The sequence below is a fragment of the Lepidochelys kempii genome, chromosome 3 (genome assembly GCF_965140265.1).
Source record: "Lepidochelys kempii isolate rLepKem1 chromosome 3, rLepKem1.hap2, whole genome shotgun sequence".
NCBI classification, from domain to species: Eukaryota; Metazoa; Chordata; order Testudines; family Cheloniidae; genus Lepidochelys; species Lepidochelys kempii.
In genome coordinates, this window is record NC_133258.1 from 8,780,935 (window position 1) to 8,800,464 (window position 19,530).

At 46.1% G+C, this 19,530-nt stretch overlaps 1 protein-coding gene across 9 annotated transcripts in view; it reads left to right on the forward strand.

Moving 5' to 3' along the window:
- The window catches only part of MSRA (methionine sulfoxide reductase A), a 449,168-nt gene extending 433,104 nt beyond the window's left edge, over window positions 1–16,064 (forward strand). For all 9 annotated transcript variants that reach the window (XM_073335656.1, XM_073335660.1, XM_073335662.1 and 6 more), the window contains one exon: window positions 12,776–16,064. In XM_073335656.1, the coding sequence (XP_073191757.1) occupies window positions 12,776–12,940 (165 nt within the window). In that variant the 3' untranslated portion in view covers window positions 12,941–16,064. The remainder of the gene's footprint in view (window positions 1–12,775) is intronic.
- The last annotated feature ends 3,466 nt before the right edge of the window (window positions 16,065–19,530 follow it).

The following is a 19,530-nucleotide window of genomic DNA, read 5'->3' on the forward strand; positions in this document are numbered from 1 at the left end:
ACTTTTTCACTAGGAGGGTGGTGAAGCGCTGGAATGGATTACCTAGGGAGGTGGTGGAATCGCCTTCCTTTGAGGTTTTTAAGGTCAGGCTTGACAAAGCCCTGGCTGGGATGATTTAATTGGGGGTTGGTCCTGCTTTGAGCAGGGGGTTGGACTAGATGACCTCCTGAGCTCCCTTCCAACTCTGATATTCTATGATTCTAAGGGACTATTGGGAATATCTAGTCTGACCTCCTGTATAACACAGGTCAGAGAACTTTCCAAGATGAAGTCACCCATATCATTTTGAGTGCAGGTTTCACCGAGTAAATAGGTTTTCAGCCCCTTCTGCAACATCACAGAGAGTTCTTCGAGTAGTGTCCCTGTGGGTGCTCCACTTCAGGTGCACCTGTGTCTTTGATCAGAGATTTTTGGTAGCAGTGCCCATTTGGATTGCCCATTCACCCCACACATCCTTGTTCCCCATACTAAGGCTATAGGGGACCACACAGGCAAACTGCCCTCAGTTCCTTCTCTCAACCACCTTCGACCTGACCCGGAGTCTACAACTGTGCCTGTTCTCTACTTCATGTTTTTCTATGAACTCCATTGGGGTTCAATTAGCAATAATAACAGCCTTTCACATGCACACACACGGGGGTTTTCACTCTCACTTAGTGATGGAAAGATTCCTAAGAGGTTTTTCAAAATCTCTACCACAAATCAAAGACCCTGCTTCTAGCTGGGACCTGAACCTAGTTCTTAATTGCCTTATGAAGCATCCCTTTGAGCCACTAGCTACATGTTCTCTGTTAGATCTACAAATGAAGACAGCCTTCTTAGTAGCTATAACTTCTGCCCAAAGGGTTGGAGAACTGGGGGCTTTGATGGCGGACTCCTCGTTTACTGTATTTACCAGAGAGAGAGTCTCTCTGCAGGCCCATCAAAGATTTTTACCTAAGATATCCTTGGAATTTCATATTCATCAAACCATTCATCCAAAACCACATTGCACCAGTCAAAAAGCCATGTTCCATACTCTGGATGTCAGGAGAGCATTAGCTTTTTACCTAGACAGGGCCAAACCTTTTAAAAGATCTCCAAGACTATCTGAATCCATTACGGACAGAAACCAGGGTTCGGTTATTTTGAAACAGAGGTTATCAAAGTACATCTCTGGATGTATTAGGATCTGCTGTGACTGAACTCAGCTTCAACCCCCTTTAAGAGTGATAGCATGTTCCACTAGAGCATTTTTTTCTTCTACAGCCTGGCTTACAGGTGTGTCAATTGCAGACCTCTGTAGAGTGGCAACATTGGCCTCAGGGCATACCTTTTGTAATCGTTATGTCTTGGTGCCAGCTGAAAGATCAGATGTGGCTTTGGGCAATGCAGTTGTCTCTTCCGTATTGGACTCTGCGCCAAAACTGCCATCTCCTTAGGGCAGGGGTGGGCAAACTTTTTGGCCTGAGGGCCGCATCGGGTTTTGGAAATTGTATGGAGGGCCGGTTAGGAGAGCAGGGTGTGGCCCAGAACCCACCTCCTATCCACCACCCCCCGCTTCTGGCCCCCAGACTCCTGCCCCATCCAAACCCCCCTGTTCCCTGCCGGCCCCCCTGGGACCCCTGCCCCATCCACCCACCCACTTCCCTGTCCCCTGACCCACCCCGATCCCCCACCCCTGACTGCCCCCCGCCACCCCATCCAACCCCTCCTCTCCTTCCTGTCCCCTGACTGCCTCCGGAACCCCCGCCCCTGACTGCCCCCTGCTGCCCCATCCAACCCCTCCTCTCATTCCTGACTGCCCCCCTGGGACCTCTGCCCCATCCAACCGCCCCTTCTCCCTGACCGCCCCTGAACCCCTGCCCCTGACTGCCCCCCCTGGGACCCCTGCCCCCATTCAACCCCCCTGTTCCCTGCCCTCTGACCGCCCCTACCCCATCCACACTCCCACCCCTTGACCACCACCCCGAACTCCCCTGCCCTCTATCCAACCCCCCCTTCCCACCGCTCCCTGCCACCTTACCGCGTTGCCTGGAGCACCGGAGGCTGGAGGTGCTATAGCCGTGCTGCCAGGCTGGAGCCAGCCACGCACCGCGCAGCCCAGAGCACCGGGTCAGGCCAGGCTCTGCCGCTGTGCTGCCCCCAGGAGCTCGCTGCCCAGAGCATTGCACCGGTGGTGCAGTGAGCTGCGGCTGAGGCGGAGGGAGAACAGTGGGGGAGGGGCCGGGGGCTAGCCCCTCGGGCCAGGAGCTCAGGGGCCGGGCAGGAGGGTCCCGCAGGCCGGATGTGGTCCGCGGGCCATAGTTTGCCCACCTGTGCCTTAGGGGGTACTACTCGGGAGTCACCTGAAATGAAACACCCATCGGGACACTGTTTGAAGAAGAAGCAGTGGTTACTCAAAAGAATAAACGGACACAAATCAGACATCAAGAATTATAACATTCAAAAACCAGTCGGAGAACACTTCACCCTCCCTGGTCACTCAATTTCAGACTAAAAGTTGCAGTTCTCCAACAAAAAAACTTCAAAAACAGACTCCGATGAGAAACTGCAGAATTGGAATTAATTTGCAAACTGGACACCATTAAATTAGGCTTGAATGAAGACTGGGAGTGGATGGGTCATTACATAAAGTAAAAACTATTTCCCCATGCTAATTCCCCCCACACACTGTTACTCACACCTTCTTGTTAACTGTTTGAAATGGGCCACCCTGATTATCACTACGAAAGGTTTTTTTTTCTCCAGCTGATAATAGCCCACCTTAATTAATTGGTCTCGTTACAGTTGGTATGGCAACACCCGTTGTTTCATGTTCTCTGCGTATACAGATCTTCCTACTGTATTTTCCACTGCATGCATCCGATGAAGTGGGTTTTAGCCCACGAAAGCTTATGCCCAAATAAATTTGTTAGTCTCTAAGGTGCCACAAGTACTCCTCGGTTTTTTTTGCTGATACAGACTAACACGGCTACCACTCTGAAACCTATCACCTTGAGCAGTAACTGGAGTTCTTCAAGATGTGTGTCCCTCTGGGTGCATGGTTACCTGCCTTCCTTCCTTTCTGCTTCAGAGTCTCCGTTGCGGGGCTTTGCAGTGGAGAAGGAACTGAGGGCAGTCTTCCCACACAGCCCCATATAATCTGGATGTGGTACATGAGGATGCGTAGGGCGAATCTGCAGGCCAAATGGGAACTGCTACCAAAAATCTCCAATCAAAGGCACAGGGCACAGGTTCACCTGAAGTGGAGAACCCACAAGGACAGACTTCTCGAAGAAACTTCAGTTACAGCACAAGGTGAGTAACCTCTCCATCCCTGACAATAACCCAATGGGAAAAGCCAACGATGTATTTTACCATCAACAAGCAAGATGGAAAAGGCAAGGCCCTAAACCAGCAGTCAGAATCTTGATATGTAACGAGAATAATAGTATAACACCTCACATCACTGAAGCAGACTATCCAGTTGTAGGCAACTGTTCCGAATGTATTGTAATACAGATTGCCTTGACTTACTGCAGTATTACATCTAAATGATGCCTTAGCTGCTGAAAGGAGGAAATAAAGCCATTGCTTCTTAACTGTACATGTTTTATGACTCATGTTAATCACGTAAATTTCCTCAGCTTCTAAGTGGGGGAGAGCATTGCCTGTCGGTTACAGCATGAGAAGGGTTGTCTGGTTTTCTGAGTTCTATTCCCAGCTCCACCAATGACTAATGTATGCCAATTGTATCAAATGGGAGCGATAACACTGTAATCAGGTGGCCAGCCTGTATGTGTGCTCTCTTACTGATGAGAATCAGAACTGCCCAACTCTTTGTCATAGGCCCAGTGCACGAAGCACACAAAGCCCTGGCTGGGATGATTTAGTTGGGGATTGGTCCTGCTTTGAGCAGGGGGTTGGACTAGATGACCTCCTGAGGTCTCTTCCAGCCCTGATCTTCTAAGATTCTATGATTCTATTCTACCAATGGCGATTCTCCTTTAGCTCTCCGTGTAGGGGCTTGTGCTTTGGAATGGAAAGACCTGAGTTCTGCTGTTGATACGGAGTTTTAAGTAACCCCGGCATACAAAAAGGTGATAACCTTGAAGTTCCTAAACAGCCACTGGTTTGCTAGAACACTCAGAGGAGCATTGTGAGGTTTCATTCCTTAGCCCTGGTCTACACTACGAACTCATGTTGGTATAACTCTGTCACCCGGGGGTGTGGAAAATCCACACCCCTGAGCAATGCAGTTATACAACCGAACACCTGGTGTAGACAGCGCTGTGTTGACAGAAGGGCTTCTAGCTACTGCCTCTTGGGGAAGTGGAGTACCTACATTCTCCCATCAGCATCGGTAGCGTCTTTACTAAGCACTGCAGCAGCTGCAGTGCTGTAAGTGTAGACAAGCCCTTCGTGTTCTACATCAAGGATAAACAGTGCTGTGGAAGTACAAGGTATTTTCTGAGTAAAGATATTTCTCAGTATTTTCAGCAGCAGTAAGACAAAGGCCTGGAGCCTGCTCTATCAGAAATGGTTTAGATTAACTCATCAAAACACACAAGTTAGATTCGTACAGTGCCCTGAGCACATGCAGTACGTCTGCTTTTAATGTGTGCACTGAATCATATGCACACTGATGCCATTTTTATTAAAAGCCGCAAAATGCTTGAAACCAATTAATACTCTGCTGACTTTATTAATGCCTCTGCTCGGAAAATGAAAAGGCTTTAATAGAATCATTTTTAAAGCTTTTTGTTGACACATTTTTAAAGTGGCCTCAACCTCTAAACTTCCATTTATTTAGCCAAGATATAGCCACCAGGCTTATTACAGAGGTTGGCAGGATCCTGCCTCATTCCTTTCATATGCTTTAAAATTATTTTGAGGGTACGAGGCGATAATACTTTTCACTTTAGCGTAATATTTCATCTAAACTTCTCAAAGCACTTTCCAAAAATTAAGCACTCCCATCCAAATGTAAACAAGCACCTTTAATTTGTTGTGCTGATGCTGAAATGTCAAATGATTAAATATTTTGACACCGTTTGGCTAAATAAAATCATCTGGCTACAAGAATCATAGAATCATAGGACTAGAAGGGACCTCGAGAAGTCATTTAGTCCAGTCCCCTGCACTCATGGCAGGACTAATTATCTAGACCACTGCTTCTCAAGCTATCTGATGTGGGGGACCGGCAATTTTTTCTCCCAATGTGCGTGCAGACTGGTAGCCGATGGCTCGCGGACCACCACTTTGAGTAGCACTGCTCTAGACCATCCCTGGCAGGTGTTTGTCTGACCTGTTCTTAAAAATCTTCAGTGATGGAGATTCCGCAATCTCCCTAGGCAATTTATTCCAGTACTTAACTACCCTGACAGTCAGGAAGTTTTTCCTAAAGTCCAACCTAAACCGCCCTTGTTGCAATTTAAGCCCATTGCTTCTTGTCCGATCCTCAGAGGTTAAGAAGAACATTTTTTCTCTCTCCTCCTTGGAACTACCTTTTCTGTACTTGAGAGAAGGTGAAGCCACCATGTTAATTGTGGGCATATTGTCACTTGAGAGGGCAGTAGCAAATCAAAGTGTAGCAACGTTGCATACGATATAGTTATTACTGAAAACTACAGTTTGGGAGTAACTGTAGAACTACCCTCTGTTTTGATTGGCTTAGCTCATTCAATGTCACTGCGCTGTACATTCAAACTGATAAGGACATACCACCCAAGAATAACAGGACTCTGAACAGGAACACTGCTTCTGAATCTTTGTCCAGAGGGACAGACTGGTGTGGTGTGTCATTTGCATGCCATTATGTTGTCCACCCATATTGTAAGGCCAAGTCAACAAGCTGTAAGGCAAGTTCATAACCGAATGATGTCCTTGTGTAGACTCTGTACATTATTGGGATGCCCCTTAATGTCCTGCAAGCTGGAAAAGTCAGAGGTGGCAACACTACCAGAGGATTGCATAGTGCTGCTGGAATTTAGTTCTTGGTACAAATGGGATTATAGGAACTCCTCCACAAGCAGTAGCAGTAGGGCCCTGGAAAGGTAAACAAAAAGGAGGAGAAAAATCAAAAGGAACTGCAAATATAAAACAAAGGGAAAGCTTTCACCGAAACCACAGGCATTTGGGGTTTTGTCACGGCCTTCAGATGGAACCCTTTCTCTAGTTCATTATAACAAATACCAGTATTGCCACAGCTCTTGCAGTCTTCACACAAGAAGGGTAAAGTGTGATGGCCACATGTATAGTCTGTCACAACAGGGAGGAATGGCCTCCCGGCGTGCAGCAATACAAGAGCTTTCGGAGAAAGGCAGGCCGTGTTTCCGCCATCGGCCTGCCTCCGAATCAAACTGAAGAGGTCTCCATAAGAGCCTGGCTGGCAGAGGCTGCTGAGGAGATGCACTGAATCAGTGCAACCCTTGGCTACTCCACCATGCCCCCTCCCTGGCCACCATCACCCACTTTTGAGGTGGCACTGGCCAGCATACGGGTATTTGGATCCAGGGTTTAGTTTGGACCTTTCTCCAGTAGAATCTGCTAGTGACCCTGGGGTATATGGGTGGATTAATTGATTATAAGTCTTGAAAAAAACAATGTGATTACCTTGTCAGACCTTCTGCATAACACACAGGCACTAGGAGTTGCTTGAATTAGTTTCTGTTTGAACTAGAGCAGGGATCGGCAACCTTTGGCATGCAGCCCGTCAAGCAAATCCGCTGGCGGGCCAGGACGGTTTGTTTACCTGCAGCATCCGCAGGTTTGGCCGATCGCAGCTCCCACTGGCCATGGTTCACCCCATTGGCCTGGAATGGCGAACTGCGGCCAGTGGGAGCTGTGATCAGCCGAACCTGCGGACGCTGCAGGTAAACAAACCGTCCTGGCCCACCAGCGGATTTCCCTGACGGGCCGTGTGCCAAAGGTTGCCGATCCCTGAACTAGAGCATATCTCTTAGACGAACATCAAATCTTGATTTTATAATGTTCAGTGATGGAGAGTCCACCACAGTCCTTTGTAAGTTGTTCCAGTTGTTAATAATTACCCCCGCTGGTAAAAATGTGTACCCTCATTTCTAGTCTAAACCTGTCCAGTTTCACTTCCAGCCACTGGGTCTTTTTACACCTTTGTCAGCTAGATAGAAGAGCCTTGTATTATCAAATTTCTATTCCCTGTGTAAGTACTTATAGACTGTGTGCAAGTTACCCATTAACTTTCTCTTTGACAGGCTAAATAGATTGAGGTCCTTGCGTCTTTCACTCTAAGGCATGTTTTCCAATCCTCTAATCATTCTTATGGTTCTTCTCTGAACCCTCTGCAGTTTTCCAACATCCTTCTTTAATTGTGGCCACCAGAACTGGACACAGTATTCCAATAGCAGTCATATCAGTGCCAAATACAGAGGTACTTTAACGTCTCTACTCCTACTTGATATTTCCCTGTTACCACATTCAAGGATCTCATTACCCCTTTTGGCCACAGTGTCCCTCTGGGAGCCTGTTAGAGCAGAATCTTGATTGGACTGTAGCTGTACTGGGTGCAGTGAAGTTGGTGGAACTCCACTGATTTACACCAGCTAAAGATCTGGCTCCAGGAGCCCACACATCTTTCCTTGTGACGTTGCTGTTTCTGTACCAACACTGTATGTCTTAGGGAAATGTTTGCACAGTTTGAAAGCAAACCATTTAAGGTAAAGTTTGGCAGGGTGCAGAAATATAAAATGTCTCATATTTCTGACAACAGTGCTGGTATCTTTCACTAATGACCGAAGTTGCCATGTAATGAATGATCCTCAGTTTCCGCATTATTCCACTTTTAATAGCCTGTTAGTAATTTTAAAAAGGGAAAATGATGCTCATGCCCTCTTGTGGTAGGATATTGAACAGGATGGATTTTTCTAATGGACAAAATTAGGCGATTGATGGAAACGTCCCAGATAGAAATCTGCTACAAGAATAGTTACATACAGTCCTGGTATATCCATTGACTGAGACAGGAAGTAATGAAGTACCACATACATTTACAGTGCTAGATGAATTAATAATCATGATGATGATCAATGTTTGTGCCAGGCTTTCTGGAGTGGAGACAGTTTTAAAAATTCTTTCTTCGGAACACCTCAGTGCAAGAAACTAAACAAAACAATGCTTTCTAAAGTGCATTATGCTTGATTCCTCAGCTGTGTGACGCAGACTCTGCGAGTTACTCATTGCAGGCTCTGTGGGGAAATATACATTCAGCTTTCTCTACTGTTCACTCACAATTCTGACAGATTTGTTTTTCTGCTTCCCCAGAGAGTACCCATTTTCCGTGTTTGAAATGTTCTTGCCTAGGAAAGCACAGTTAAGATGCAGCATCCAGTTCCCAGTGAGAACTTGCCTTTTAGCCCTCCAGTATTCCAACATACATTGACTGAAGCAAAAGGCAATGATGGGACTTGCCCAGGACCTCACATTGAGTTAGCAGGTTAGCTAGGATTATCCTCCAGGCTCCTCCTAATTCCCCTGTATTTAGATTTTAGAATTGGGAATTGGGATTCCTGAGTTCTAGTGCCACGTCTGCCACCGACTTCTTCTGGGATCTCAGGCATGTTACTCTGTCTGACCTGACTCCGTGCCGCATTTTACCATCTGTAAGAGGGGTTTAGTAGTAATATACCCATGCACATACAAAACTGCCAGGGTGTCATTCAGCCTAATGTCTTGTCTCTGACAGTAGCCAGGACAAGTTGCTTCAGAGGTAAGAGCTGGAAACCCTGCAGTGGGTAATTACGGCATAACTTTTCCCCAGGGAAAATTTCCTCCCAACCCCACTAGATAGATGTTGGCTCATGCCTGGAGCAGGAGGGGTTTGTATTCCTTCCAAAACTCTCTGTTCTATTTTGAAGCTTTACTATTATAACTCTAGGGGTAAACAGTGAGGTGGCAAAATTTGCAGAGGGTACAAAATGGTAGTTAAGTCCAAAGCAGACTGCACAGAGTTACAAAGTGATCTCACAAAACTTGGTGATTGGGCAACAAAATGGCAGATGAAATTCAGTGTTGATGAATGCAAAGTAATGCACATTGGAAAACATAATCCCAACTATAAGTATAAAATGATGGGGTCTAAATTAACTGTTACCACTCAGGAAAAAGATCTTGGGAGTCATTGTGGCTAGTTCTCTGAAAACACCCACTCAATGTGCAGCAGCAGTGAAAAAAGTGAACAGAATGTTGGGAATCATTAGGAAAGGGATAGATAATAAGACAGAAAATATCATATTGCATTTATATAAACCCATGGTACACCCATATCTTGAATACTGCATGAAGATGTGGTCGCCCCATCTCAAAAAAGATATATTGGACTTGGAAAAGATACAGAAAAGGGGGGGAAATGGTTAGGAGTATAGAACAGTATATATGAGGAGAGCTTAATAAGACCAGGACTTTTCAACCTGGAAAAGAGATGACTAAGGGGGGACATGATAGAGATCTATAAAATCATGACTGGTGTGGAGAAAGTAGATAAGGAAGTGTTATTTACTCTTTCTTATAACACAAGAACTAGGGGTCACCAAATGAAATTAATAGGCAGCAGGTTTAAAACAAGCAAAAGGAAGTATTTCTTCATACAACACACAGTCAACCTATGGAACTCTTTGCCAGAGGATGTTGTGAAGGCCAGGACTATAAAAGGGTTCAAAAAAGAGCTGAAGTTCATAGAGGATAGGTCCACCAATGAATGCAAAACCATGCTCCGAAATGTCCCTATCATCTGTTTGCCAGAAGTTGGGAATGGGCGATGGGATAAATCACTTGATGATTACCTGTTCTGTTCATTCCCTCTGAAGCATCTGGCTCAGGCCTCTGTCGGATGACAGGATACTGGGCTAGATGGACCATTGATCTGACCCAGTATGGCCGTTCTTATATTCTTATCTTTCTAACAGGCCTGTCCTCTTATTGAATCCTGCTGAGACCTTGGCCTTAGTGCTGTCTTTGAAAAAGAATTTCCTTTTATCAGTTTTGTTGTCAGTGTTGTGAGGCTTAGTACATGTTTGTCTGATAAGATAAGTGCTTGGCCATACATTGTTCTCGGGCTTGATTCTGCTGTCACACTTGTCTTATACTGGTGTAACTCCATTTGCCTCCACAAAGTTACTCCTGTGCTACACCAGTTTAAGGTCCTTATCCTGCACCATTAAAGTCAATTGGAGCTTTGCTATTGACTTCAATGAGCGTACAATAAAGCCCTGAATCAGAGGAGAATTGGGTCCAAAGTGTCAGCACTTGTCGATTTCCTTAGAAAAGAAAAATGTGATAGTTAAAACTGCATGGCAGCTTAATATTAAAAAGAAAAACTTTCAGCTTTTAGGAGACTTTGAGGGATTTCACGTTCATTTTGGGGCTCAGTCCTGAAGAATTCCAAGTCTAATTTAAAATATCCACTCCTACACCCACCTCCCTGATCTGCGAACTGTGCACCATTGCCATTGGCCTGGGCTTTGGCAAATCTTCTTGTCCAGATGTACACAATTTGCCTTGAAATATCTTTCTGATCCTAATGGAATTATGTGCCTTGGGAGAAGAAACTCCAGAGGCTCTGTGAATGGAACCCAAATGTGGCTCTTAACTTTTTTTAGAGCGTGGTCTTCAAATCTCTGGGGGCCATCTCTGTATTTTCCACATTAGTCAAAGTAATTGTCTTGATGGCCATTTTATTTGCCAGCGAACAATACCTCAGAGTTAACGGTGTTATCCAGAATAGTGCCATACCTGCAGGTATTTCCACCTTTAAGAGGTTTCCAAATGTATTTTCAGCCACCTTCAGATTTTTATATCAATAGAGAACAGTGACTTCTTTGGCTCAGGCTTCGAGGCTCAATCCTGAAAGGCGCAGTTCATTCGCTGAGGTGCTGGGTGTCCATTGCTCCTATTGACTGCGAGTGGACTCTAGTCAAGTTTGGCACCTGCGAATTAAGACACTCTAAATCAGTGACCACTTTTTTACAAAACGGTGCCAGACTGTTTCAATGCCTCAGCTTCTCCTGCTGTAAAACAGGGGTAATGATGCTTGATTACCTTTTGTAAAATGCTTTGAAATAGACACATTTTTGTCAGTTTGTTGAAAATCAGTGCTATCCTACAGTACTGCAACCCTAAAATTCCTCCTTTCCTGCAAGAACTTTCAACCCCTGTGGGGTGAATTTATTTGAACGACTGAACATTCTTATAGAGAGGCTGCTTTTCAGCAGGACAGATGGTACGTTAAGACACCAGAGGTGAAATCCAGGTCTCATTGAAGTCAGTAGCAGAATTCCTCTGGACTTCAGTGAGGCTAGGGTGAGAGCCTTGTGACACAACGGGACCCAACTACAGGGTTGGGTCGGGTGTGAAAAAAACCTGGCACTCGCTCTCAGGATCAGATAGTGTCTGATCAGCTGGGCACAGCGGTGACTGTGACCAGCCAGATGCCACCACCAGAGGGCGCTGTGCGCTGCAGAGTGAGCGTGCCGATGCATCGCGGTGCTGCTCACTCCACAGCACATGCAGCGTGGCGGGCGGCAGCAGGAGCAAGGCAGCCAGCCATCGCTGCAACAACTCCACTGGCAGGCGGCGGATCGTCGACATGGGGCGCACGGAGCCCCACTACGCAGAGGCCAAGGATCGAGGCTCTCTCGGTGACGCTGACACAGATTCAGGAGGAGCGGTCCCAGGAAACTGGTGCACAGGTGCTGGGCTGGACCAGGGAACGGCCAGCCAGCCGGCCCAAGCTTGGGCAGTAATTAGCCTCAGCAGCAATGTGGCGGAAACAAAGTAAAGAAAATGGTGTCCGGGATGGTGGCTAGACCTTGGCAACCCAACCCAACCCAAAGAGATTTGACTACAAGTGTCCGGTTTGGGTCAGGTCTGAGGACAAGCCGACATGCCAGGGCTCGGGTCGGCTTCAGATTGGCTGTGTTCTAGCTGGGTTCAGGTTGGACTTTGAAATTAGGCCCGAGCAGACTTCTAGCCAGGATTTCACCCCAGGACTGTAGCTCCACCGTAAGGAATTCATTGTCGATAGATTTCAGAGTAACAGCCGTGTTAGTCTGTATTCACAAAAAGAAAAGGAGGACTTGTGGCACCTTAGAGACTAACCAATTTATTTGAGCATGAGCTCTCGTCGAAAGCTCATGCTCAAATAAATTGGTTAGTCTCTAAGGTGCCACAAGTCCTCCTTTTCTTATTGTCGATAGAACTAATCAGAGCTCACAGGCATCTCTACGTGGTGCAACAGTGTGCACTAGGGGGATTTCTAAAACACACTAATTTGTTGCATATAAATCGGTGTAGGGGAGAGTCCCAGAGCCCAGGCTCCAGCCCAAGACCGAACATCTACACCTCAATTAAGCAGCCCCATAGCCCAAGCCCCATGAGTCAGCTGACATGGGCCAGTTGTGGGTGTTTATTTGCAGCATAGGCATACCCTAAGATTCATAGGTGCTCCTCCCTCCCCTCCTCAAAACTTAATAAACAAGAACATCCCATTCAAAATGTAACCAGTTAGAAGTAAGCTAAAACACGCACACTGCTCCGTGCACAGACACACTCTGATGCCTCGAGTGTCTGCTGCCCAAATAATATAAAAGCACAGATGAAGCAGGATGTCTTTCTAATCTACGTGGTAAAATCAAGGCTGTTCTGTAACTGTTGTACAAGCAACTGTAAAAGTCTAGGGCATCTCTTGAATAAGATTTCCTAATGTTGGTTTATCATCAGGTTTATTTCTCACACAGACACAAACAAACCTCTAATGGAATTCTGTACCGTGTCTTGACAGGTATTGACAGAGAGTGGTTTTGACACAATCACAACAGAAATCCGTGAGGCTCCGGAGTTTTATTATGCTGAAGATTACCATCAACAGTATCTAAGCAAGAACCCCCGTGGCTATTGTGGACTTGGGGGCACTGGGGTATCCTGTCCTGTTAGTATTAAAAAATAATCTGTGCACGCACTACTGCACCAACATTGTATTATGTTTCTGCTAGAAACATAAAGTAAAGCAACTTGACGTGTTATCTGATGATTACTCCCTGGGAAATTCTTTGCCAAAAAACTAAAAATTCTTTGCACAATATTTTACAGTTCTGCAAAATTCTGCATATTTTAGTTGTCAAAAGAACACAATATAATCACGCCCGTTCCAATTATTTTGGTAATTTATTTCAAAATACCTGCCAGCAAGTATGTCTGTAACAATACAGACAACAAAAAGATTCAGGAAATGTTTTTTGACAAATTGATTCCTTACTAGGCATATTAATAAAGAACTTGATGTATCTTTGTTGACAGTTATATTCTGGTTCAGTGAAATTATATATTTAATTTAAAAAGAGTCATTATACAAATGTATGTTACACAAATTATTGTAACCACCTGGCCAAAGCGGGCGTTAGCATCCTTAGGGACAGTTTTGTGTCTGTCTGTCTGTCATGTCTTGTCCAAGTTCAAGCTTCTATGGGTATTGTAAGATTTTTGGGTCACACCACTGTAGCAGGAGGGGGTTAGTGAGCTAGCAGAGTTTAGTTGCAGAGTAGTGGGTGGTTAGCATGGGGAAGGGAGACCTAGGGTAGAATGTGGGTGTCAGGGCGAGTGTGTTTTTACGTACGGGGCGTGGGGGTTTGTGTTTGTGTGGGTTGGGTCACGTACATAGTTTGCCAGACAACACCCCTTCATCTCCAGAGGTAGTATGCACGCCCCCCCTCCAGGTACAGGCGGGAGCGCTGGGGGGATGTGGGAGCGAAGGAGGGCAGGTTCAGGCTGGCAGGGAGTATAAGGGGGGGGCAGCACCACTAGTGTCAGATGCATGTGGAGTGGAGTTTAAGTGAAGAGTGCTCATGTGCGTGTGAAGACAAACACACTCTACCCTCAGTCTCCCTTCCCCAGGCTAACCACCCACTGTACTACAACTAAACTCCGCTAGTTCACTAACCCCCTCCCGCTACAGTAGTATGACCCAAAAGCCTTACAATACACATAGAAGACGTTACATGTGTACATAACTAATACATTTTAAACATGCAAAACTGGAAAAAGGAAGCATTTTGGTGGAAATCACAAATTCTGTGTGACAAAAATAAAATTGTGCGGAGAACATTAATTCTGCCCAAATTCTGCATTGCTCAGTGGCACAGAAATCAAACAGGAGTATGTGACGTTCCCCTCTGGTGTTATCTGGACCAGTGATCTGCTAGGCCTCTCCAATCCTTGACTCTGGAAGCCAGCCCTACCCTGCTCTGCTGTGAGAACCCCCACTCCCGGCCCGTTCACGCACAGCCTCTGGCATGTCAGCTGCTCCCAGCTACTTACAAGCGAATGACACTAGCCAATACCTCCGGGCCCAGACACCACCCTGGGAACCTCTGTCTTGCAGTGTCCAGTTATACCCGCTTCATCAATTTAGCAAAGAAATTGATATGTACCAGGCTTGTTCTCCCCAGGGGAGTCTCTGACACACTGTAAACCAAATGCACTGCTTCAGGTAGAATAAACAAACAGGTTTATTAACTATAAAGGTAGATTTAAGTGATTATAAATCAAAGCATAACAGGTCAGATTTGGTCAAATGAAATAAAAACAAAATGCATTCTAAGCTGATCTTAACACTTTCAATGTCCTTACAGACTTAGATGCTTCTCACCACAGGCTGGCTACTCTTCAGCCAGGCTCTCCCCTTTGATCAGCTCTTCAGTCACTTGATGGTGGTGGTGTCTGTAGATATAGGTGGAAGAGAGAGAGAGCATGGCAAAATGTCTCTCCCTTTTATCATGTCCTTTCTTTCCGCTTGGTTTTGCCCCCACCCTCCCACCCTTTCAGAGTCAGGTAAGCATTACCTCATCGCAGTCCCAAACTGACCAAAGGAAAGGGGTGACTCCCTCAAGGGTCTAACAGATTCTTTTGTTGCTGCCTAAGCCAGCGTCCATTGTTCCTGTGAGGCTGGGCTGGGTTTGTCCCATCCATGCCCTGATGAGGTGTGAACTGCTCCTCTGTTCTTGGAGAGTTTTTGCATGGGCTTGCTTTAAGCCATGAGGATACATTTTCAGCCTCATAACTATATACATGTAATTATAAACCTCACTATAACATTACTGTAACAATTACCATAACATCACTATAACAACAATATTCAGTGCATCACGAGCCTTCTGAAGACACCCAACAGGACAAACTTGGCATTGGATACCACACAGTCATTTTATAAAGATGTCCATGGGGGTGCAGGGTGTTCCTCCAAGGTACAGAGCATCACCGAGTATACTACACTAATGCAGCACTATTACACCAAAATTTGTGCACCAATGAAGGAACAGCATTTTGTACATTGAGTGCGTGGCGTTCCTTGATTTCACATTTGCGAAAGGTCAAAGTTGTTTCTGAAATTGCGCCTCATGCCATGGCTGGAAATGCAGTTGCCCAATTTGTGCACTTAAATAAGTATACATGCAATCTTGCGGTTGTTAATTTCAGGAGAAAGATTTTCGGAAGTTTGGCCCAGTGTATTGTAATAGGAGTATAGAATCACAGAATAACAGAGTTGGAAGGGACCTCTGGAGGCCATCTAGTCCAACCCCCTGCCCAGAGCAGGACCTATCCCAACTAAATCATCCCAGCCAGGGCCAGAGTAAATAGGGGGTGTGCCTGGACTACCAGCTGCTTTTTGTAACTCATGTTAATGTTTGTTGTCTTGATCTGATGAACTTGATAGGTTTCAGCATGAAAATGCAGAACTTTGATTTCTAGAAAGTATTCTAGGGGTTATTTTAACAATAGTAGCTGCGCTTTGATGTCTTTGGTGGGGTGGGGAATTTAATCTCTCACAGTTCCACGTTCACAGCAATATACATTATTACCTGGAGTGCCCATTTCCTGAAACAATTTTAGTTAAAAAAAAAAAGTATTTTTTTCCTACTGGGCCAAAAAGTGTGTAAATACAAAAAGATTCTGCTTGGCTTCCTGCACTATGATAGAGCACATCACGGGTGTTTTGTGAACTGAAATATATGACAGGTTAGATCTGAAAAATGTCGCAAATATAATAAAAGGCTGCAACGCGCTAATGAAAAAAACCTGGTGTTCCATCTGTGTTCTTGTGTATGTTTGTACAGTGGAGTAGATTTCAGGTTGGCTTTAAAAGCTAATGAATTGTAAAATAATTATTACTGACCTTTTTGATACCACAATAGCACCTAGGTGCCTGGAACCCTCTTGTGCTGTACAAATACATAGTAAGAGACAGTCCCAGCCCTGATGAGTTTGCAATCTAAATAGACAGGAGAGATCTAGGGTGAGAGAAAGAAGGGGATGGGGATTTAGGGCACAGAGAGAAGTGATTTGCCCAAGGTCCCACAGGGAGAGTCTGTGCCACAACTGGAATCAGCACCCAGGAACTCCTTCCTCCTGGTTCTGTGCTCATCCCAGTCCAGTTTCAAAAGCAAGAGGAAATTTCTTTTGTTTGTCATCGCATTTATGCTGGGGCGGGGGCGTAAAAGAGACTGTTCCTGGTATGATTGTAATGTGCAGCTCTTTCTGGAGATGCTCCCATATGCTCCAGCATCCCGCTTGGAATTTCCAGTTGCTATAGTAACAGACTGCATTTTGTTAAATATCACACCATTGAATTGTTTTGTTGTTCACTGTCAAGGAAACTGGCACTTTTCTCTGATTTTCTGGGCATGGGGTGAAATGGAAGCAAAGGGGAGAGGACAATGAAAGTTCTGATTTTCCTTTCTGATTCTTTGTCTTTTACCCCAGTGTAACTCCATAAAGTCAGTGGAATGACTCCTGGTCTGCACCTGTGTGCAAGAGGAGAACCAGGTTCTGATTCTCTGATCCATGTCATGTTGAGATGCAAATTTCTTTACTGGGGGCAATGATTTCATTTTTGATCCTCAAGAGTAAAAAACAAAAACCATTTACATGATTTGGAGCCTTGCTCATTGTTAGCCCATGTCGTCAGACACTCTTAACACTGGTACCCCGTCCTCCCTCCTCGCTTTCCTCCTACTCTTTTCACCCTGTTTCAAATTAGACTGTAATCTCTTTGGGGCTGGGACAATGTCTCCATATGTGATTGTCCAACTCGGAGCATGGCAGGGCTCAGCTCTGATCTGAGTTGGGGCCCTTGGGGGCTGCTGTGATAGAAATAAGGGGTCAGATTCTCCAGATGATGTAAATCAGCATATTTCCATTGAAGTTACACAAGCTAGGATCTGACCCAAAAATATTGAGCTCCACTGAATTCAATGTGGAATTACCCCCGAGGTGAATTTTGGCCCTGCAACTTTCCAGCTGTTGTTGAAGGTGCAAGATGGAAATTGGGCTAATTTCTTTACTGGTGGAACTTCACTGAACTCAGCTCAGTGGAGTGACATTAGGGATGGCTTTGGCCATATAAGCTGTGTTTAGCCTGAAGTTCACCAAGGGGAAGACGGTCAGCTGTTTGGACATCGCCCACAGCCACATTTCTCTTTGACAGCACTTACCTTCGCAACGAGTTTCCACTTCCCACAAAGACGATATGGAAGGTGTAGAGAGGGAAGAGAAAGTCCTTCTGAGGTTTGAAAGAATGAATCAGCTCCTCTCATGGGCAAAGAAAAAAACTGTTGCAGGGAAGGCAGAGCTGGGAACTTACACAGAGAGACAAAATGGTACAGGAATGAGGAAAAACTACAGCACCCATTACTAGAGCTGGACCTGAACCGGAGCAAAGGAGTCAAACACACCAAGACCTAGCTGGAACTGAGATCAGAACCCAGAAGCGAATTTCCAAGCTGTTCCATCCCTATCATGGGCTGAACCAACTATGAGACTTGGGAAATTTCCCACCTGGTTGCCAACCCTATAGCTCAGGTCTAGCTGTCCTTGGCCCTGCTGAAAACTCCTTCGATTCCCCCCAGACAGGCATCCCATTGTGATGTCACCTCAAGTGAATAGATTGTGTGAGGTCACATGCAGATGATGAGGAATATTGTGGTCACCTCTAGGCAGAGGGAATTGTTGCCTTTAGCTAGAATATGGTGTGGGGAGGTTGCCCCTCGGTATCTGCCGCAGCCTCGCCTCTTTGATCATGAACAAGGAGCATCAAGTTAGAATGGGATTAAAATGCTGTTCCTTACCCTCTGGCTTCTAACTGCCCTAATGAGGAGCACACATACAGGTAGGTGGATTATAAACCCTGAGCACTGTCCTCAGTGGGAGCCTGGTTCTGCCCTCGTGTTATAACTCCGTCTGCTTTGCCCCAGCGTGAGTGAGCGGAGAATTAGGCACTGCCTTGTAGGCTGTCAGTGCGTTAGTGTCATTCTCCAGCCTCAACCAGAAACAGCATTTCAGCTGCTTGTGTGCAGTCTAGGACATCTGTGTTCACAGCCCTAATAGGTGCAATAACTGAGCAATTTCCATAGGCACAATGAGACAGCGAAGGAAAGGCCACTGGGTCCGAAGTCTTACTTTATAGCCCAGGGGTGGCCAACCTGTGGCTCTGGAGCTGCATCCGGTTCTTCGGAGGTTAATGTGCGGCTCGTTGTCTAGGCATCGACTCCGGGATTGGAGCTACAGGTGCCAACTTTCCCATGTGCCTGGGGCTGCTCACGGCTCAACCCCCGGCTCTGCCCTAGGCCCCAGCCCCACTCCACTATTTCCCCCAAGGCCCCAGCCCCTTCCCCTGAGTCTGCTGCGCCCTTGCTCCTCCGCCCCACCCCCCAGCCTCCTGCACACCACAAAACAGCTGATCACGGCGGATGGGAGGCGCAGGGATGGAGGGTTAGGTGCTGATCGGCGGTGTTGCTGGCGGGTGGGAGACACTGGGGGCAAGTGGGGAGCTGCTGAGGTATTACTGTGGCTCTTTGGCAATGCACACTGGTATATTCTGGCTCCTTCTCAGGCTCAGGTTGGCCACCCCTGTAATAGCATTTGAAGACAACTGACTTTTTTTTGGGGGGGGGGAGAGTTCAGGGTGTTTTTTAAACTATGTGTAATCGTATGTATAGCTGTGAGTTACTTTAACCAATTACCCACCTCAAGGTGAGGGTTTATATCTAGGTGAACGTGTGAGCGTTCAGCCCCAAGAATGATTGCAGTAGACAGGTTATCAGCAGAAGGGGGACCCCTCGGGGCACAACCAGGACAACACCGTTCTCTTTTATTCCTTTTATTAGCCAGGCGAACATCAATCCAAGCACTGCAGTCTGGTAAAGGAGAGCGAGCCCAATACAGAATGCATAGTATTGGCATTATTCACACCATTGCAAATATCCTGTCTCTTTAGAAAGGCTGAATCAAACCCCAGGATCCAAATCCTCTTCCTTACTGCTTTTAACTTTGGGGTGCTTGAAATCCCGATCCAAAGGTTGTTTCTTGTGCCCACCTCTAAAGACCCAAAGTGATTCTGTCCCCTCCAAGTTAGGTGCGTCACTGCAGAAGATAAACCCTGGGCTTTATGCCCTCTTACATGATGTAAGTCAGGAAAAACTCCACTGAGGCCAAGAGAGAGACAACAGTGTAGAACGGGTGTGACCATAGAATGGGGCCCCGCGG